This window comes from Dermacentor andersoni, chromosome 10, assembly GCF_023375885.2.
Source record: "Dermacentor andersoni chromosome 10, qqDerAnde1_hic_scaffold, whole genome shotgun sequence".
NCBI classification, from domain to species: Eukaryota; Metazoa; Arthropoda; class Arachnida; order Ixodida; family Ixodidae; genus Dermacentor; species Dermacentor andersoni.
In genome coordinates, this window is record NC_092823.1 from 108,649,625 (window position 1) to 108,672,349 (window position 22,725).

At 44.9% G+C, this 22,725-nt stretch overlaps 1 protein-coding gene across 1 annotated transcript; it reads left to right on the forward strand.

Annotated features, from left to right (window-relative positions):
• The first annotated feature begins 1,560 nt into the window (after positions 1–1,560).
• On the forward strand, positions 1,561–21,049 carry LOC126544641 (retinol dehydrogenase 7-like). Its single transcript, XM_055077783.2, has 6 exons — positions 1,561–1,611; positions 8,276–8,539; positions 9,842–10,048; positions 13,774–13,956; positions 16,667–16,799; positions 17,444–21,049. The coding sequence occupies exons 2-6, from the start codon at positions 8,335–8,337 to the stop codon at positions 17,772–17,774; spliced, it is 1,059 nt and encodes a 352-aa protein (XP_054933758.1). The 5' UTR covers positions 1,561–1,611; positions 8,276–8,334; the 3' UTR covers positions 17,775–21,049.
• The last annotated feature ends 1,676 nt before the right edge of the window (positions 21,050–22,725 follow it).

Consider the following 22,725-nt stretch of genomic DNA (forward strand, 5'->3'; position numbering starts at 1 on the left):
CACGAAGCCCGCGCTCCGTGTGTGCTCGAGGTGAAAGTTTCGACCGACACTAGAGGATCACGAAAGAGCTTCCGTGTATTTGCTTTCGCTTCCCCGTCGGGGCTGTGGTTGGCGCTGACGGATCCTTGAATGCGCTTCTCAATCGCAACCAACTCGGGTGTGTCAGCAAAATAGAGACGAAGAAAAGGCCCACACGTATTCTATACAAAGCGGTGATTATCGAAGTCACCTGAAAGACGACGTGACATTTTCTTTGGGAACGGCTTCCACGGATGCATGAAGCACAACTTGAAAGCCGACACCGAGGGCATGCCTGTTCCCTTGTTCGTTACTTGGTTGAAAAAAAAAAAAGAACTCGTTTAACCAATGTAAACATTCCACCTAGGCTGTAAACTGATTAAACTATAATTGCAACTGTGCTATGCCATATCTTTCTTGTCTCTTTCTTCTTTTTGCAGTTTGCGCAGTATGTTAAAAAAATTACAGGGTCTCTTAAGATCTCTCGTAAGAGGTGAACGGCGAAAGCCTACTCTTCCTCCTCTTATCATTCGCCTCTTTCTCTTTGCCTCTTCTCTTTCTCTTCTTTGTTTTAGTCATTACTGCTCACTACTAAGCATTTTTAGTCATTTGTAATCAACTGTGGTCATTACAAGCCGTCGTTAGACATGTTGGTCATATCACAGTCATTAGTAGTCGTTACAAGGTATTAGTAGTCATTTAAGTCATTACTACTAATTACTATACATTTCTCGTCAATTGTGGTCCTTACAAGCCGTCGTTAGGCATATTGGTCATTTCGGAGTCATTAATAGTAATTACAAGTCATTAGTAGTCATTATTAGTTATGGCTAGTGATTATTAACCTCTACCAATCTCTATTATAACGTTATCATTCACTAACTGTCACTGTCAGTCATTTTTTATTCTTTTATCTCTCTTCAATCTATCTCCATATGGCGTGATGACGCTTCAGCGGACACTCCGGCGGTCAAGTCTGCTGACGCAAACTTCACCACGAGCCTAGAAAGGCTTTCACCTTAATATAATGGTCCAATCTTGACAACTTGTTCCTTGTGGTTCAAATTGACGGCACATGTTTTAAGTGTGGAATCACGAAGTCGTAAAAATAGTCGCACTTGAATTGGTTTTGAACTAAGCAAATTTTCACATTATATTGAAACAATTTAAGAACGTAGAGCAATGTTCTACTACCAACAGTCGTTAGAATGGAAACTTTTCTTCTACAAAGCAACAGAAAGTATACTCGATTCGGTTATACAGTTGCCCGAGGAGCCAATCTGTGCGTTTCGCAAGCTTCATTACCTAAATGGGAAATGGCGTCTAACCAAAACAGCTGTTTATGGTTGCCCTTGTTTTCTTTGCGCATTTGTCCAACTTCTCTAGCACGGAGTGTCTTCCCTCTGCAAAATCACTTCCTCCCTCTCCCTAACCTAACCTTGCAGTGTCACGATCTGCGTCGCACATTGGCGTCCAGTGATAAGAAACAAATATATGACACCAAACAATCGCCGTGAGTCATTCTGCCCCATTCCAATCCACTCTTTCTGTCGGTCTCCTTTACCATTGCTGACTCAAGGACGCCTGGTACCGGTAGGTCGTACTTCTTTCTTGCATGAATTATCACGAACGAATGATACTCATAGGGCTGGCCGGTGCTGTTGCACGTGAGGTCGAACGCTCTCTCACGTTCTCGTTCCGTCCAAGGTAGCATTAAACTTGCAAAGCACGCTCTGTCTGCGTACGGAAGTCGTCCGTGAAGATCGTGTTGTGGCATTCATCGGAGGTCTTCGTTCTGCCGTCCGTATGGCGGCTACACGAAGCTGTGTGGTGAAAGGTATGGCAACACTATTTTATTGCCAGTTCTTGCCTTAACTTGCCAATTTCGCCTTCTTGTCAGTTTTCTTTCAGAAATGGTGTAGGTAGTGTCAAATTGTTACTTGTAATGAACTTTTGTGCTGCTTTTAAACGGGCTATTAAACTTTCTTTCGGGGTCGTTGGTTTATTTCGATCAACCGGCTTTTATTTCATCTTACTATTCCTACACGCTGAACAGGGTTTGCACGATGGTCTGAGCAGACAAAGCTAAGATTGGGATGCGTAGTTCTTTGATCCCATGGTTGGGCCTTGCTTTGCGCAACACTGTGCAGATGGGTTTGTTGGCGTTTTACTATTGAATTTTGAGTGCCCAGGAGAAACACGAATACTGAAATACGCCAGATGGGTTCCAAAGCTCTGTTAAATGCGTATCGTAACACAATATTAACTTAGTAGGTATCAAAAATGAGGCATTATCTCAAAACTATAATAAGACTGCATATTGACTGTAGTATATATGTATATGACTAAAGGCTCTATGTTGTCAAGTCAGCCACTGGGCTTACAGTAGCATGCGGAAGGCAGTAGAATAGCTCCGTGAGAGCGAATTCGTCTTCGTCTACTCTCTCCCAATTCCTTGCGACTGGCATGCAACGCAGGGAAAATGCACTCAACGTGCATGTCAATACACAGCACTATATAGACTTCTCGTAGAGTACGCTGCTCCTTTGCGGATTTGTTCTCTTGGCTGTGTAATCTCTATAAACTCTCTCTAAGCGAGAATAAGAAAACTTGTGTACACCGCCTAGAGCGCAGTCTTGGAACCGCCAACGGGACAGGTTTCAAGTAACACGACTGTGTCGTCTTAGCGGGCCGAATCAGACTCTACTGATAAGAAAAAGACTGTGTTTTTTTGAGTTTTTTAGAACCTTCCGAGTCGCACCTTCCCGCCTAACACAACTAAGTTAACAACTCTATTTCCGTAAGTCAACATTTGTTTCATCGTAATAAACGTTAAAAGCCTTAAGCGTTACTTTATGTAAGTGCGTTTGAACCTGCTTGCAGTGATATATTTACTGTGCAAGTGCCTCCTTTAATGAGGCTTTTCTTGGATGAAGTGCAGCTGTGACAAAAAAGAAAGTAAGCCCAGTATACCACTGCGTGAAACACCACGCTCTAGTAACAAGGCTCTTATGGCTGGTCGTTTAAGCTACAAGAGATTATTCACTTTGAACTTAAGCACGCGTCATCAACGGAATCGGGGTATTTAGCCTTTGCAGTGAGTATGCCTTACTTTTTTTTCAAGAAATTCCTCTAATCAGTTAGAGTCAAAATTGATGCTATAAGTATCAGAATGTATTTGTTTTTGCCATTTGTGGCTTCGCATTATATAAGCCATGGATTGGTAAATGATAGCTACGTCTGTTACGCTTCCTGCTCAATTATGTATTTATATTCGCCAGAATTAAGTAAAAAGTTATACAGACATGCAGGCCAGATAATAGGATATAAAACATACTGTTTGACAATAAATATTATTTTATATATGTAGTGGTTTACTCTCTTGGCTCGTATGGCAGCTCCTGGATAAAGGCGCATATTGTGCCCGACACACCAAAACAGTTGTCCCTCAATTAGTTCCACCCTTTAGTCTGCATACTTGTACTCGCGCAGCAAGGACCCTCCTGCGTACTCTCAAACACAACACCATGCCACTGTTCCCTTGTTACTGTTGCACCGATTTTCTTGTAATTTTTGTTTTGTTTTCTGCGTTCCTACGTTCTCAATGTACAAAGCTGACGCTATGATCAGGCATGGATAAGGTGCTGTAGCGCAATCTTCAAAGCAAGCGAAGAAAAAAGAAAGCCAAAAAGAAATAGCCCGAAGGGGGGAGTCATCAGATTTGGCGTCAACCGAAAACACAGCACCTCGTGTTTATCGCCGAGAGGCAATTCGCAGTAAGCACATAAATAACCTGCCTTGGGGCCGTTGTGCCTGGAAAGTCAATACGTTGACGACAGTGGCATGGCAGAGCTCTCCGCATACGGCGGTTATACTTTCCCAGAGATATTTACGACGGAGAAAGCTGTTTAGTCGTCAAACGGCTTCTCCCTCGTGATTCCATCAAGCTTGAGACGCACTTAGTGTTTCTTTTTTTTTGTTTTCTGAAGCTTGTTGCAGTGTTTCTTTCTCGTTTATTGATGCTCTATCATTAGCAAAGGCGCTACTCAGATGGGAGAGCGTCTTTCGCTAATTTGCTCATCTCTCGCTTCAGTGGACGAAGACCACCTGTAGACTCGGCGATAACTCCCTTGAGAATCAAATAAATGAAACCTAAAACGTACGATAAAGCACGAATTGCTGACAAACATACACTCATATGCGCAAAACTTTCCTCTGGACAGTGTCAAGGAGGTTCGTTTCACATTAGTCTTGTTTTCTGTCCTTGGTATCTTTTCGTTTTGTTTTCATATATGCCTACCTTTTTTTTCTATGTTCATTTCTGTTCGACCACTTCGCTGCGACCAGGCACACGCTGAACGCAGGATGGATGATATTTTTTGTTCGCGTGATGCTCCCTCGTTGTTTCAGTCTATTTAGCGGAGCGAAGTTCACAGGTTCATTTTAGATATGAGCTGCACCGGATAGAGAAAAAGAGAGGGAAAGAACACAAACATACGTACGCACTCACGGATGCTACAAAGCTGACTAAACAGGCAAGAAGGAGGTGGGGATGGAAGAGGGTGTCGGCGAGTAACGTAGACCGCACTAGGGTTGCGAAATTCGTCTGCTTGTCAAGCCTCATTTCGCGGGGGGAGAGTTGCCCGTTACGTCAAGCGCACGCTTCGGCATCGGCCAAGCCCCGAGTACTTACGGTGCGCGCGTTCGGCTTGTGCAGACTCGGGTGGCACGTGGCCTGTGAGAAACGCACGAACAGTAGACACTGCCTCGGAAGCCGGTGCGTCTCACATGCCCACCTCGTTCGCGTAAGCAGCAACCGGTCGCCAAGAGAGAGAGAAGAAAAAAGAAAAAAAGAATCCGCGGGCATTAGCAGGCTTGGTAAAGCCGAGGAGGCGGTGACGCAAGCTAGCGATCGCGGAGAAATCGTTGCCGATCGCGCGATTCCGTGACATGCGTTGCTAGTGAGTGTGCGTGTGCGCAGCGAGTCGTCGGAAGGTGCCACAGCCATTGTCGACTTCTCCCCGCTCCTGTGCGATTTGAATTTATCGGGCGCCGTTCGGCAGAACGAAAGGTATCGCCAGACGCGTTTAGTCGGGCAGTCAGCGTTGAAGTGGACGATATCGGAAAGGTACGCCTCTTGCGCGAATGTGCGATGTAGTTAGTGCCGTCACTTTGTGCCGGCGCTGGCCAACCGGCCTTTTGGGATTGTGCTAGCGAGCTAGCGTTGCAGCAGTGTTAGGATACCACTGTTTCAGTGTTAAGTATGCAGCTGTCTTCCTACAAATGAAAAAAAAAAAACGTTCTAAATGAGCTTGTGTTTTTGCCGATACTGATCTTAGTTGCTTCGAGAATGGCATCGGCGTCATCGGTAGCACCTTCATGTATTTAGTGAAGTCGTGATTGTCATAATTTGCAAGGCTTAACTGTTGGCGACATATGGCATTGAATATTCTCTGAATATTGGTGCTCATGTAGTAGCCATGGGAAGCCGCTTAGCAGTCGCTGAAACTTTTAATGTGCTAAGTTTGTCATTGGCTCCATGCAGTAACTTATGATAAAATCCTTGCTCGTTCTTTCTAAAAGGTACAAAGCGTCACGTGAGCTGGGTAGTGAATGATAGCTTTACTGTGGAATTTCGCCTACGGGATTAAATTAAGTATACTCAGACGTCATATTTTGGCCAGTTAATAACGACTGATACTTTATTTGGGCAGCCAACAGAAGACAAAGGACATCATTTCGTAAACGGCCAGATGCTCAAGAAAAAAAAAGAAAAAACAAACAAACAAAAATATAGTTTTTTTTTCTAAAAAGTATTATTTATCATGGCGGCGTGGTTTCAGAGTTATCATTTTACGGTGCGGAGTATGTATCTTGATGTTTGATACAATTTGTAGGGTGACATTTTTCTCGAACGATCTTGAAATAAGACAGTATCAAGCTTTGCAATGAGCAGAAGTAGTAAACTGCTCGACAGGCCACATTGGAATCCTACAGGCAAGCTCCAGCGCACCACGTGACGAATATGCAATAGCGCTGATATTAGCTTTCACGTGGGTAGCGTGGATAGAACAGATTACCGGCGTGAGATTTCCGGGGCCATCAGTACTGATTGACATGTTTTCAACAGTTTCTGCATTTGCTGAACCACGAATAACGTTCATTTAGCAATTCTCGTTTTTTTGGAACAACATACAACGTGGTTATGAGGCAAAACAACCAATCGGATGCAACAGCGATGAACGGGGCAAGCTATGGTCTTCGTGCCGACATAACTTGGCAGACATTCCAAACACATGGGCCGCAACTCGGAACATGAAAGTCCTGCTTCTATTGAGGCCGCGTGCCGGAAGCTGGTGTTCTAATGCCACTTTTCGTAAATGACCTCTTTCCCTGTGTATGAACTGTGATTCCATCAGGAAAACATAGTTTACTCGTGTGGAATATAATGGCGCCGGTAGCCCAGCGACTATGGCATAGCATTAGGTGACGTGTCACATGTTCAAGATCACGTTTGAACTGTCAAGGTCACGTGTTCGGTGTCGGCCGGGGTGGCCGAATTTTGATGGAGGTTAAATGCAAGAAACGCTCGGGAAAAAAGTAGAGTTAGGTGCACGTCAAAGAACTCGAGGGGGTCAAAATCAATCGGCATCCGCCCGCTACATCGTGCCTCGTAATCATATCGTGGTTTTGTCATGTATTTTTTCTTAGTGTAGCAGCACGCCACACATGCAAAAGTAGTGGTTCTGCTAGCATAATTTTTGATTAAGACACTCGCAAAGGGCAAACAATGGAAGTGAGTAGAAATTAAGAACATTTAGGGCAAATGAGAACAATATCCAGATAAAAATAATTGAGTGGCCAGGGAGCCACTGCAATAGAATGTGATATCCATCCAGGGGACAATGGTGACGAGTTTGCGTAAATTTCATGCACTATCTGCTGCCGAGACACATAACGCCGGATTTGCTACAGAGTGTAGCGCTGCCTTCGAATGCTGAACCCATTGCGCGGCCGGTAGCATAGTGGCTATGACATTGTGCTGCTAATCTCGGGGTCACGGGGTTTAATTCCAGCTGGAGCTGTCGCCGTTAAACAGGGGCGAAGTGCAAATTGCACGGGTATTTAGACTAAGGTTCCCGTTAGGAACGCCCCATGATGGCCATAATTAATCCGCATTTCCTCACTACGGCGTGCCGCCTATTGATGTAGTGCTAAGGCGCGTCATACCCCAATATTTAATTTTTATTTGTAAAGCATGACCCATACATGAGGTGGCAGCTGCTGACGCACGTAGGTCACGATAATTTGAATAATCACAAATTATGCGATTGTACGGCCATAATAATGAAGTTTATTTGCACGGAGATTGAGTCCGACGGGACAACCGCAGCTCTGATAGAGCTGCTAGAACTGGCTGAACCGTCCATGAAAACATGCTCCCAGTCGCAGTAGGAGTCAATTGAATAAAAATGGCAGCAGTTTCATGGCTAGTGGTGACAACTTTGCCTGGTTCACGATCTCGACAACATGGAAATGCGCGTATAAGGGCTTTGGGAGGCACCAAAATGCAGAAACTGGGCGTTTCGGGCGGGGCTTGGACTCGTTTGGCATCGAGACTCGGGGTACAGCCACGTTACTTTCATTGACCTGTGCATCGGCTCACACACTATATGGTGCTATAGTTGCAGCGAGAGGTTTTGAATGTGTGCTCTTAGCTTTTCAACGGTGATATTTGTAATGACCAGGTGCACCTGCAGTGTGCAGTGACTGTTGTGCCAGCTTTTAGGCACATCCCGAGAGGCCGAGACACAGAGGTACGATGCGCTTGGTGCGTATGCTTTGTAGCTTCCAGAAGTATGTACTACATGTCTTCGGCAAGACATCAAGGTCGCAGCGCAAGACTCTGCACTATTGTAATAGCAAGAAAGCTTTGGGTGCACCCTGTGGTTGACAGCAGGCTCGTTCTGCCCAAATATTCTGGTGACGCTTAGAGCAAGCATTCTAGCGTTGGATAAAAATGCCCACTTATGACAAGCTCCACGCATACTTATGCACGTTGCCCCTCAGTAAGCTGCCTACTCGCTACTGTAACAAGTTTAGTGCAAGTATGGCTTCCTTTTCACTCGTCAAGCTACTTTGCGGCAAGTTTCCGTCAGTTTAGTTATGTTTTAACTGACAGGTGAAGTGCTATGAGCTAGTCGCTTCATGCCCTTGGCTATGCGTATGCATAAAGTTATCCTCTTTTCAATCGCAGCATCCTGCCAAACGGGGTGGAGTAGCGCGGCACTTCGTCACAACGATCAGGCACCGGCCATGAAGGTTTCCTGGGTTTTGTTCATCGCTCTGACTGCAGTGCTGTGGTACCTGTGGCCACAGCTTCCGCTCCTTCCGGGCATTGCCCACAGTCTCGGTTCCCTGATGGTGATGATGTGTGCGAGTTATTTTCTCGCAAAATACCTCTGGGCAATCGCTGGCGGCCGCCTGGTGAGCGGATATGGGAAGGCAGTGCTTATCACCGGTGAGTAACCAACGCTTTTTTATGAGCTAGTTGGCTGGTAGAAGTGCGGCTCATGTTATCAGCCTAACTGGGCCGACAACAACGAATCTACTGCTACGACACCACGAATGCTGGGCTAGCGCTAACATTCACTTGACACAGGGCTACAGCAGTGGATTACTGCTGTAGCCCTGTGCTGAACCAATTACGATAAGCAATAATTAACATACTCTATGCCCATTCTACTTAATAAACTCGCAAAGGAAGAGTTGGATCCGTTGTGTAATCCAAACCATACAAGACTATTTTTTCAGTTACTCCAGATATGCCACTTGTGTTGTGTATGATCTTTGTTTCGCTGACATTGTAGTCACGCATGCGTGCTATATATATATATATATATATATATATATATATATATATATATATATATATATATTCGTATGTTCGTAACATAACTACTATGTATACGGGTATTTCTTTTGCTTAGTCAATTTCATTCCGAGCATTATTTTCTTTGCGAGTGCCACATTTTTTGTGATGTTCTGCAGTGCTCTGCTGTCAACTGTATAAGGGGGCAGGACCCTTCTCAAGCTGTACCCCAGCTTCTAGTCCGGTATCCTCTTTTTCAAGGTGAAAAGGACAATAAGAACGATTGATCGACTGATTTACTATGGTAGATTGGTGCGGATTCTGGCTGGCGTAGCTGTCTGTGGAGTGAAGGGTTTTTGGAGTGAAAAGTTTCTTCCTCTGTCTTTGACGCAGTCTGGCCAAAATATGATTGCAGTGCCGCAGCGTTTCTTCAAACCAGCCGAAATGCAAACACGACCGTATCCAGTGTATTACGGGCACGGTAAAGATCCCCTGGTCGTCAAAATTATCCCAGAGTTTCGGACTACGGCATGCCTTACAATTAAATCGTGGTTTTGGCACGTAAAACTCCAGAGTCATCATTCTTGAAATCATGAGGCCTATGAATCGTTTGTGATTTAACCCAGGAAGTGTGAGCATGTGTGTGTTAATTCTGTTCCATCATTTTCTGTTCTTTTGTTCATTCTCCCCTTGCCCTGTGTAGAATAGGTAACTGGGCTCAGCCTATTCAAACCTCTGTGAATTTCCCTTATCGCTCCTTTCGGCATCTTTTCGTGATTGTTCACCTACAACTTATCTACTCGCTCCTATGGTATACCTGTGTGCGTGTTCATGTCGCTAGGGCATCTATATAAACAAATGAAATCATTTGCGTGGTGTAGTCGCACTGTTGAGAACTAGATAGGCTGGGCATAATCGTGTATTCACGCTTGTTTTCCTTGCACTGTACAGGTTGCGACACGGGTTTCGGACATCTGTTGGCTAAATTCCTGGCCCGGGACGGCTTTCTCGTCTTCGCTGGCTGCCTGGACGCTAACGGGGAAGGAGCGACGTCGCTCAAAAAGCTGGCTAACGTCAAAGTCCTCCAGATGGACGTCACAAAAGACGCCGAAATTGACGGGGCTCACCGTGCGGTGAGAGAAGAGCTTGGAACACGCAGTAAGAGACATATCATCTGCTTAGATTATATTGAAACTCTTATGAGAAAAACTTTTACGTTGGTGGCCAAAGGGCTGCACATCTTTGTAGTGATTCCAAAAGCGTTATAGCGAAACTTAAGTGATCCGACTTCTTCTGCCATCTGGTTTCTTTCGAGAAGAAACAGACTGTTTGGAAATAAGTGCACAGAAAGTTCCCACGTGTAGAAGAACACGTGCAGATCGTATGCAGATTTTAGTGTAGTCGATGCAATTCGAAACTCATTCTTCTTTATACAGAGCTGGAGCTTCACAACCAAACAAACTGTGAAATGAGATTTGTTTGTTCATTGGTCAGGTTTTCTGGCTTGGTTAGTTGATTGCTCGGTCAGGTGCATTGCTTGGTTTGTTTCTTGGTTGGTCAGTTAAAGAAGTGTCTAGTTGATTAGGTAGATGAGGGGTTCGTTCCAAATGGTTTAAGCCTTGCACAGTATGAATGGTCAACGTCTCCTTTTGAGCGTCTTTTACCGTGGCTCGAAAGCGTGCTACCCATTTACATCCACTGAATTTCGGGCATATACGTTAGCGAGTAAAATTCACGACACCTCTGTCCGGGCTATATCTACCGGCCTTCGGCGGACACTAGGTTGTAGCATACAAAGATGCTGAGAAACTGTTCTTTGCATTCTGTAAGTAGAAGCGAGGCAGCGCGCTAAAAATGACGGACAAAGGGTTCGCGTTTTTTACTTGCGCCATTTAAGTTCGTGTTTCCTGCGCGCTGTACTGCTTATAATGACTCAATGAACCAACTAGCTCAAAGAAAAAATAATTGCTCACTCTTCTTCGCACTTGAAAAACATGCTTTCTCTTGACGCCAAAGCACAGGGAGGACCTGATAAAGTACTTCGCATCACGCATATCAGTGCACTCTGTGCTAAAGTTCGACAGTTTTACCATCGTAATCACAATGAAAGTCTTGTTTTGCATTTGCCGCCATGAAGGAGCGTATTACCGCGAGACCCGTTCCTTTATTCTTGTGCGCACGTCGAGCCTAATTCTGACCCAAACGAATTAATTTTGCGTGGTATTTGGTGATGTGAAAAAAGTTTCATTGAGGAGAAAATTTGACGCCAATCCGACGGTAGCAGCGTAATTTGCCCTGTGGAATATACCTGCTTTGTGAGTTACCGACTAACTAAGCCTCACTGTGTGATATACTAGAATTTGGCTCAGTACGTATGGTAGAGCCACGGTCCAATTAAAATCCACGTCCCCGGGTTCGATCCTCGGACTAGGAAGAACATTTTCTTTGATCCGGGAAGTGCTTTCTTTCTAATGGATAAGTACAATTTTTTTCCTCTTAAGTTTGGGCCGCCGTCTAATGGATGGCCATTCTTGTGCCTTTCAAGGATTCTGGGCATGGCTCTTCCTTCCTCCATTGGCACCCGAATTGCCACGCCTGCCGGCACGCATAAAAAACGATGGTGGCGTCGCCTCTGCGAAGACGGTGAACGCATCACTTCGTGCGTATGTAATACAGTGCTATAAAACTGCAGTAAAAAGCAAAAAGATGAAAAAGAAAAGCGACCAATGTAAAACAAAGCACTTCGTAACTGCAGTGATTGTCACGCTCTCGTACTACGTTCGTGAATGGCTTGCGCGTCTCCTTTTCCGTACTTGCCGGAAAATATTGCTCGTGTAATGGGGCTCACAAAGGCATGAAGGAAGCTCCGCGCGCCACGCTTCGGCTGCCGTTCGAGAAGCGCGAAGTGGGCGACGCGTAGAAGTGGACCGGTTGACGCTTCCTTGTTCGAGGGTGCGCAGCTGTCTCTCCCGCGGGCGCATTTTGGAGCTCTACCCAAGGCGCCCTGTGGACGCGATGGCATGCCGCTGCACATTGTGAGGTTTTAGCGCGATGGCACCGCATCGCAACTATGAAGGAGGCAACTGAAACAACACAATGGTCATGTTTCAGCCAATCAGAGAAGGTGCACCCACGTTGTGGGCCAACCAGGTGTGAGAAAATGGCAAATTTTGCCAATTGGCCGAGGTCTGACAGTCATAAAGCGTGTCTTCACTGAAAGACACAAAGACAGAAGGAATGCAAAGCGTATCGGAAAAGCGCAAACAAGAACAGTCATTTTCGAGATATGTCGGTCCCTGGGATTGTCGATGGCTGCCCCTTTTCGCATAGAACGAGTGCGTAAGGAAAAAAAAAATGAAGAAAATGGTAATATAGTTTCTATTATTGTATGAGGAGGAAAAAGTCCAGAAAAAGCTATTTAGAGGTTCTTTACTGAAACAGATACATAAGCAAAGCGGGCAGTTTCCAGGATCCTCAAGTTCAGCAAGCTTGTGCCTTGCTCTCTCAACGTTGCGCAGAGGATTATAAGTATACGTCGTAGTTCCTCTATATATTTGTTCAGTATCCTTCTGATGGATAAACTTAAAAGCATACGCCACATCACTGAGATACAAAATTCAGAACGAAAAGATGTGAGCACAAATGTAATGTGCAATCATAAAAAATAAAACGAAATAGGTGAAGTGCGCTAAATACCGATAACTTTGGCCTACGAGTTTGTATTATGAGAACCTTGCATTGTACTCCTGTGCGGAGAACCTTGAAGTGACTGCGTGCAACTATGTAGACCAGAACGGCAAGTGCTTTAAGGTTCCCGTCAAATTTTATTAGAGCTAATGACACAAGTACGTAAGTACTACCACCATACTTTGTCATTAGGTCACGTTTCCGTTAGAGAGAGCAAGCATCAGTCGCAAAATATCCCCCGCAACAGCTCTTACGGCTTTAGCGTCTTTAGCCGGTGCCACCACCGCCGTCAGTTGAGCTGGCACATCTTGAGCACTGTCGCATGCACGTACATGGATTCGCCTCGTTGGCGCGTTTTAAGCCAATCAGAGAAGGCGTACCAACGTTGTGAGCCAACCAGACGTGACAAGATGGCGAATTTTGGCAATTGGCCGAGATCTGACAGTGCCCATAATGACACTTTTGGTACACCAAAAACCATCAGTCGTCCTCGTGCGCGATCGATGACTTAGCCGCGAGCAAGTGTGCGAGGCGGCAGCGGACTCTGCAGATTGACGTCACCCAAACTCCTCGCGTGTGCATTGTCTGCACCTCTGAAATAATGGCTCACTGCCAGCGGGTATGGGTGCGTCAGTGCGCTTCGAACCCCGTGCTGCCGGGATGACGTTTAGACCCGTGAGCGCTCGCAACAGATCGCGCAGCGAGCAGGAAGGAAGCCGGTGGTGGATTGGTGCCAAATGCGAGCTTGACGCAATTGTGCATGCGAAGAAAGGGATTTCTCCAAGGCGAGTCATTATAAATGCGACGAGTTGTCTTTATGCTATAACTGCTATAGCAAGTACGCGCCGCCATAACCAAGGTCACCAGATTGTTGTAGATTCAGAATGGTATGATGCAGCACATTATCTAGCTCAGGTGATCTCCAAGACCGGAGTGGACGCTGTCGAAGGATTACAAAATGGCGCTTGTGACACCACGTGACTAGTATTGAAAATGTGTCGACAGCTGCATAGATAACGTGAATTCTTTTTTTTTTTGGCTCGTCGAGGTTACCGTCTGGGAAGCGCTGGTATAGCGTACATGTTTGGATCAAGAAGCACGCCCTCATGACTACCGCTTGGCGTAGGAAAGAAGCTTATCGTAAAAAAAGAAACCTTCTTACCGACGTCGGCGAACAATTTTTTTTTTACTCGCAGAGCTCTGGGCCGTAGTGTGCAACGCTGCAATAATGAACAGCGGCCTCATCGAATGGCTGACGATGGCGAGCATCACTCGCATCTTTGACGTCAACGTGTTCGGTGTGGTGCGCGTGGTCAAGAAGTTCCTGCCGATGCTCAAGGAGAACAAGGGTCGAGCAGTCATCGTCACGAGCAATCTCTGTGAGTGTTTATCGTAACGATGAAAAGAGAAAACGGTTGGTTGCAGTTAAATAAGAAAGTAAGTCCAGTTACCACTGTTGAACAAGTTCAGGCATTAAGGACAAACTCTATTACTTTTCCTGCTTTAACATATTTCAATTGCAGAATTTCTAGGAATTCGACATTTATTACAGTTATTACAGTTTGCTTCAATTGAATGATAACAAGAAAAGGCGGGAGAGACTGCCAGGGACGTAATTTGTTTCATGCATGATAATGATCTCTAAATAATAAGTGATGAAAATACCGAAGATTAGAAAAATTAAACAGAATGTTAATATCTTTGTGATTATTGAAACTATCTATTCGACTGTCGTTATCACTGAGGATGTGTTTATAATTAGTATATACAAGGAAGATTAAATATAATATACATTGCTTACTGGAGTGGTTAAAGTTGTATTTACCAAAAATCCATGCTTAATAAAAGAAGGCAAACTATAATAAAGTATTTCATGATGTTTGACTACTTTAAGCGCTCACATAGATGCTATTCGCAGCATTGCCCCATCTTCTTTTGTTCAAGTGTTTTATACGGCACACATAACATTGCATGTTCCTTTTGCGAGTTTCTTCAATTTGTGTATTCAAATTCAATACCTTACATACTACAAAGTGACCAGCTCATGCTGAAGGATGGTTGTAAATGAAATAATCTTTATTTCAGTCACCTTTTGCAGTCCCTTTTCATAGACGCCTTTCACAAGTCAGTCACCTTTCAGAGGTTACTGAATAGGCATACTAATGTAACAAATTACTCATGAACCTCCACTTCAATGTAGCACTGAACTTCAACAGAAAGCCTTGCGGATCCCATGAAAGAAATGAGTACATCGAATGTGAATTTCGCACTCTGTGTGAGGTGAATAATTATGTGCTATACAACTGATGACGACGCGTAAAAATGTGTTTCTTTTCATTCTAAATAGCGTGTAATGAGATGCAATGCTTATCCACCACATTACGGTAATGTAATTTATTTTTATGCACTACATTGCTCCCAAGCTATGCCGAAATGCCAACTCTACAACAGATGGACACAAAGTGTCAGACCTCTGTGCAGTGACATCGGAAGTATGATGGCCGAAGCCTGTCGAGGGTAGAATGGTGGTGACGCACTGTGCACAGAGAAGCAAGTACATTAAAGTAAATGCATTTAGAGATTCTATACCTGAATAAAGGGAAAATCAGACATCCACCCGTTCGCAGCAATTGCTACAAAGGAAACCCATACGGGTTCCTCGAAAGAAAAGCCTCATAGTTGTAGAAAAATTCGTCCTGGTCCGGGACTCGAACCCGGGACCACCACCTTTCCGGGGCAGCCGCTCGAGTCCCGGACCAGGACGAATTTTTCTACAACTATGAGGCTTTTCTTTCGAGGAACCCGTATGGGTTTCCTTTGTAGCAATTGCTGTGAACGGGTGGATGTCTGATTTTCCCTTTATTCATTACTTCTCTCCAACTTGCGGGTTTCCGCAGAACTACTAGGTGAAATTCTATACCTTATATATATATATATATATATATATATATATATATATATATATATATATATATATATATATATATACATATATATATATATATATATATATATATATATATATATATATATATATATATATATATATATATATATATAGAGAGAGAGAGAGAGAGAGAGAGAGACAGAGAGAGAGAGACAGAGAGAGAGAGAGAGAGTGAGAGAGAGGAGAGAGAAGAGAGAGAGAGAGAGAGAGAGAGAGAGAGAGAGAGAGAGAGCGATAAACTACACCAAACCTTGGGGTAGGGAGGCGGGCCCGGTAAACAATACCTCACTTCAAATTACTACAGTTATTGCAAAATGAGTTATTATTATTATTAGTGATTAGAACAAAATTGTTACAGTTACTACAAAATTAGTTACAGAGAAAGTAGTCTGAATTAGAGATTATCCTTTGTCTGGTATGTGGTCAGTTCAAGCCGCGCGAGACATCGTTCTCGTCACCATGCGCACAGGCTGCACGTTCAGCGTGAACGCCTCGTATGCGGAATAGTATGCAATAACGTTCATTTTAGGTTAGAAATAATAATTGCGCCAAAGTGGCCTGCTGAATATACATTCTGTGGAGACCGTTCGTTTTGTAGTCGAAGAATAAGCGGTTTTCTATATCAAACGACATTTTCTAACTTACAGCGTGCCTCGTTTACTTAGTGTAACTCCCAAAGAGTCATTTCTAGGAATTCGACATTCAGAACTTCGGTACTCGGGCAGAGACGACCTTGTTAGTGCGGCAAAAGTTTAGCCTCAGGATGTTTGTGCACGCAGCTTTTCCGCTTGTCTGCAACGTTGGGGTGTTGGTAGAATCGGGTATGAGAGAGGTATTTATTATGATAGAAAAGCTGGGAGGTCGGCCTGATTCAATGTTCGGACCTGCTACTCGGTGTTGGGGAAAACGGCGTAGAAAGAAAGAAGGAATCGGGTATGAAGCCGCTACGCATTCTTTCCGTCATGCACCTCCGAGTTTTAGGGTGAACACGCTGGACCGAAGACACACCTTTTTCGACACTACCACTGCTAACATCTGCATCATCTCGAATTTTAAAGTGGGTGGCAGCAGCTCGCAATAATAATTATGTAAACGGAGACACAAGGAGGCTAATACTTTATTTATCCTCTTTCCATTCGCAGCGCATTTCACGCTGCCATTCACAACGCCTTACGCTATGACGAAGCACGCGGTGCTGTCTCTGGTGGATGGTCTGAGGAGAGAGACTTATGGGAAAGGAGTCGACATTGTCGCCGTCGAACCACTCACCTACAGGTAAGAAGGGAGCTCAGTACGACAGTGGCACATTTTGTAGACGTCACCTTCTCTCGATAACACGCCAATTCAGGTGTAATTATAAGACTGGAGATACTCAAATGAACAGTCCCTCTGGAGCTTCTTGCCTTAAAGCCGCCGCACTAGCTGGTGTCTAAAACCTGATGTTTATGACGTGTTTACGGCTCCTGCACTCGCTTCCGCTGCATGCAACGAAGCAGAAGCATGGCCTTCGAGATCTACATCTGTTTAACCAGAGGGCGCCCCCACTGGGGAGTGGACTTGGGTGCCACCAAACGATACGGAAGTGCACGTACGTCGCACTCAGTGCCGCGACTTAGCATATAGCTTAGAGAGCTCTTCAGTAATAAGAGTACCTGAGGCTTGCGGAACGGAGGTCAAATACACGAAAGAGAACGCGCTCTCATTCATGCAAAGTCTCCGATTTGAAGTTTTATTACACACATATCAGATCGATAGAGAAGAAAGGAAGGATACCCTGCACCTGGAATTCCATCTAGACTACAAAAAAAAAAGAAATAGAGAGAGAGAGTGAGATAAAGAAAAAAGACCTTGAGCTAATTTATCACGAACATATTTTGCTCCACCGACTGAAGAGAGTATATTTCACGTTTCCCTCGCAGGTCCAAGGTTACCGAAGCCGTAGGCTCCCTCGATGCCGTCGAGAAGGAATTCAAGAGTCAACCTGCCGAAGTAATGGCTGGCTACAACGCGCAAGAACTCCACGACTGGACCCGCTCAATGAAGGCACTCTACGAGTGGAGGATTAAAGACGACATCGAAGAGCTGGTCGACCAAATGGTCCTGGCTGTCAGGGAGAAGCATCCGAAAACGCGATACCGGACGATGGCCATCTTTGACTACGCATGGGTAACTTGCCTGAGGACGTTACCGGCCGAGGTGGTGGACCTTATTTTACTATGGTCGAGACGGATGGCGTTGTGGAAGAAGTGAGCCGGTGAACATACCGGCCTGCGTTTGTGCCTTTATGGTGGTGCTTGTGTCCGCAAGACTTTAGCTTGTGCAATCGCAGTGAATTGAGTGTGCTGGTTCGCGCTGACTGATGGAACTCTTCGTGGCAGTGAAGGGTCGGTACCTTTTCGGCACAATCTTCCATCTCCGACTTCATCGTTTCGACAATTCACAATAACCCTTTGTTGACATCACGGGCTCATTCGTCACACATGCCGGCGCCACAAATGGAGGCGCGCAAGAATTTTTGTTTTCCCGTCAACGAACTGAAGGTGTTGCAGTGGAATCTGAAATTTCCCAACGTGTCATGTTTTGTCTCGCATTTTAAAATGAGTTTGAAGTTACCATGTGGAGAGAATGTAAAGTGTTGATTGATTGAAACGCTTTACTCAGAACGCATGGCTGCCAGATGTTTTTACGGCACCTGTCGGCTCTGGAGACACAGAGCTGATGCATTGTGGCATAGTGTGTAAGTGCGTCCTTTTGTGACGGATTGTGACGGTATCTGGCCCTCCAGCGATCGCCCAGGACTCATTGGTGGCGCTAAAGGCGCCGCCGCCATGCCCTCCAAGTATCGCGTTTTATTCGCTGAGCCCCCCATGACAGCCCCTTGCGCTATCTTACTGATTGACGCTAGAACGGTATTGTACTTTGCACTGAGAGTTCAACGAAAATTTAGGATTAGAAACGGTTACACTGTGGCAATAGAAAATAAGAACGGGCGTATACCTAGAAAAGACACACTATGAAGTTTGGTTTCGTTGACTGCATGAACTGTACCAGTGTTTTGTGAAGGCAGACGCCAATCGAGACACCCGGCATTTTTTCGGGGTTAAGACTCGTTTAACATTTTCGTGCCCTTTTACGTCATGACAGTGCAAAAAATGCAATTATTATTGTTCTATGACAGATGTTCTTGCGCACAGCTTTAAACATTTATCGCATAAATGTTTGAATGGTTTTATGCTGGATGGTTTGGAATTTATCAAAGAGTTGTCTTAAGAGTGCACGATTTGTATTAGTTGTAGAATGTGTCATTGCACCATTCCAATGCGAAAATTTATTTATGCAGGGAAGGGAACCTAGACGAAACTTTTACGTTGAAGGAAACCAGATGATATTTACTTGAAGAATGTAGTGGAGTCAGGAGTGAAAACAGAGTTATAGCAATCAAGTGACAATGCCGTGCTAATTTTTGGAGATGCTTTAAGTGTATCTAGTCCACGTTGCATGCCGCAGCAACTACTGAGTTTTTGTACTACCATGCCCTCTTTTCTCAGTGAAGGGTAGCTAGCCGGTCTCACTCCCGGTTATCCACCCTTCCTTTTTTTCACCGTTCTCTTCAGCGACATTTCTCACACATAGGTACATATTTCTTGCCTTAGTAGGAGCAGAGAGCAGGTATTTGTTTGCCTAAAGAAGCGTTCACTGATGCCCTTCAACATGACTGATGCAAGTGGGACTAATTGCACAAGTTGCAGATTTCGTAAGCCCTCTCATACATTGAGACAGGGTCTTGTTTAGCTAGCGCAACACGATGTCTTGGCTAGCCGCACTGCAATTGATCAATAAAAGTGTACTTGCGGCTTAGCTATCCTACCCATACTGTACGTGGCACAGTTGCTCGCGTTAACATATACAAAATACATGTAGTGCAGAACAATAGCCGTTGGCAGTAACCAATGAAGCATAGCATCATCTGCAGTGGTGGCTGAGTGGCTATCGCGTCTTGCTGTTCACCGCTATTTTTCAGGTTTGATTCCTGACCAACCTCCGGAAGGTGTGTGCTAGTTTCGGTTTCGCTGAACATGTGCGCTCCAAGTGCTTGAGGGACATCGCAACTTATTTCTTTTCTTTTTCTTTTTGGGGGTTTTAAATCGGACGAAGCGCGGGAAATGGTTGTCTTCGTGCGTCCGTCGAGCTTACCAACGCTCACTCATGCCACTCGCTCCGCGATATCACAAGTCGGATCACCCTTGGTCATCTGCTTCGGTTGTCGTCCCAAGTACGAAGATGGGAAAGATAAGACAGAGACGCTTGATCAGGCGTGCGACGAACGGAAGACGCAGGAAACCAGGTCAACCAAGCATTAGACGAAGACGGCTAAATCGGGGCATAACATTTGTGGCGCGGTTCTGTGGTGTTCCAACACCAGAAATTCCAGTTCTGAGAAGTCTTTCAGGTCTCCTAATGACAGCAGGTAAGCACAAGTATTTCACTTTATTTTCTGAGCAGCTATTCATTCTGCGCGGGTAAACCAGTTCTGTGCAAGCCTCAGTGGACTGACATAGGAGCAATGTCACTCGACCCAATCGTCATGGCGGCAGCCCATCTGCTGTCGGCGAAATACTTGTACTCGAGGGCGCGAGTGAATGTTTGTTGGGCTGTGCAGTTTGTGTACTCTTTACTTTGTCGACACATACAGCCAAGGCTAAAGAAAAGAAAAATCGACACAGCCGTGATGTTTATCAAATTTCTAGAGCAATGACGGGAAAAGAATGCGCGTACGCAATTTCTTGTTTCGTTTTGATGCACCGCTACTAAGACACCGTACTGAAGAAAGTTGAAGCTCTCAAATGTATCTGAATTTAGGAGCGTGGACGGTACTACGCGCTCAGTTACCTTGCTTTAGGCTCAGCTTCGGCGTCTGCAAGTTTTTGAGCAGCTGTATTACAGACGAGGCGCAGTGTTACTTGTTTTGCCGGCAAAATGTATTTAATAATATCAGTAATACAAGTATAGAGCATTTATTACTAATTAAGTACCAACTGGTAATCACCCTTGCAATGTGCTATTAAGTTTTTTATGAATGGTTGGTTCCTTGCGTTGCTGTTTCGTCAAAATAGTGTCCTAATATTCTCCATGCTTTTCTGTATATGTGAATAAGACGCAAAGTATGACGACAGGCAGATTATATGCGCTTGTAAGCGGTACAGAAATATGCTACCTTATCCGGCACGTAGTTCAAATAATGAGAGCAATTACAGGCCACTTTCTTTTCATGCAGATGCATGTAGCCAACTTAAATGTCTGTGGGTCCTTACTTTTCATGCTGTCAATGAAATACATGTACTGTACTGTACCTTCTTTCTGTAAGCCACAAAATGTGTCGCCGTCATAACATAACTGATAGTCCAGCTTCGTGTGACCAGCCCGTGGTCCTTAATTTTCGCATTGGTTTGGATCTTCTGGAATCTATGGTCGCTCTTTATGTACAAAGTCCCGTTGTGAATTAAAATTGCTGCTGCAGAATGGAATTTTCGCACTGCGTGGAGGTCAATCTTCTTGCAGTACGGAATGTGTGAATAAAAACAAAAAATACGTTCAACTTTTACTTGTGTTGAGTTTTGGCTGACTGAGAAATCGGCCAACTTTAGTGGATCCACTTCACAACACACGAACAAAATGAACTATTGATGGTGTGTGTGTATGTCTGTGAAAACTTTTATTGTAATGAGGTCCGGAGGCTCGACTTCTTAAACCAAGGCGGGCCGCTCCCACGTTGGCACTGTCAGGCCAAGCCTTTCAGCGACATCATGGGCCCTCTGGACGGCCCTTAGTTGGTAAAGAAAATAACTTCCGGGCACCATCAATCGTTATAGATGGTGCACAACGATTGATGGTGCCGCGAAGTTACTTTCTTTATACTACCACCACTATATCTGTGGTCTAGTTGAACAGTAGCCCGAAACTTAAGCACAAGTAAGGAAATTCAGAGTGGCTATTTTCACTAAATGATGATATTAATACATTACCTGCAAATATTGGTTGTAAGAGACGGTTTGCGATATAAAAGTTTTTCATTATAGTTGCTTGGCACTGTTGTGTACGAGCGCTGTTCCAGTAAAAAACGTTTAGAAGCTTTCAAGGTAAACGAAGCTTTCAGGGTAAAAAAAGCGGATCGCAAACACGGGTCTCTTCAGTGGCTTCTGCTCCGCGATTTGGCCAATGTCGCTCGCACGGCCAGCAGACCTGCAAGAGAGCACGAACGCAGTCCGTTTGCACGCAAAGTTTGAAAAGAGGGCTTCGCGGCAAGCCTCTACATTGGTGCACTATAAGGCCTCCTCCTCCCGGCGGCATGCCCTCCCGTTCTACCTTCTAAACTCATCGGTGACGTCATGGAGGTATTGTTTTGTTTGTGAATTATTTCTCGTTGGATATCCGGCAACCGCCAGCGTTGGAAGCTGCTCTGCCACCGCGTATATCGGGATGGGACCAATTGTCCCAAGGGAGGTATAGGGAGTCTGCGCACCCTGTCCTGACCGCCACTGTCGTATTCCGATGGAACAGAAAGATTAAACGCTCATTCACTGTGCGTTGGGTGGATGGATCTTGTGCTATGTAGGGCCCACACTGACGGTGGCAGAAAGAACAGTGACTCGGAAGGACGACACAAGCTGACAGGAAAAGTGCCACTCAACAACTGGTTTGTTGTCCGATCTAATCACATTTCCGTCAGCGTTTCTTTTGCGCCCGGTAGTGCATGCCATACATATCACAAGAAAAGTGAACGCAAAGCCACTAGCTCGAATAAGGGATGGGGTAAACGTGCTTTGAGAGCAGGTTAAAGAACACGAGGTGTTGAAATTAAAGCGGAACCCCCCACAAGAGCGCATTTCATTGGTAGTGTGTTACCACTAAACTACACAATGTAACGCTTTCGGTGACGGTGTCTCCATATATAAAGGCAAATTACTTTTTGAATGTTCCGACTGGTGACTTCAAATAAAATTCGAAGATAACCCAGACTGTAAATTTAACCATTCCTCAAAAAAATAAGTCAACGTGAGAAATCATGCGAGTGGAAGGTAATGCAGAATCAGGGTATTATAAAGTGTGCGCTACCAGATTCAGCAGAAGCTTGATGTGGGCGAGTTGGTTGAGCATACTTGATGAAAAAAAGGTAAGCGAAGCGCCTTGTCTGTCGTACATG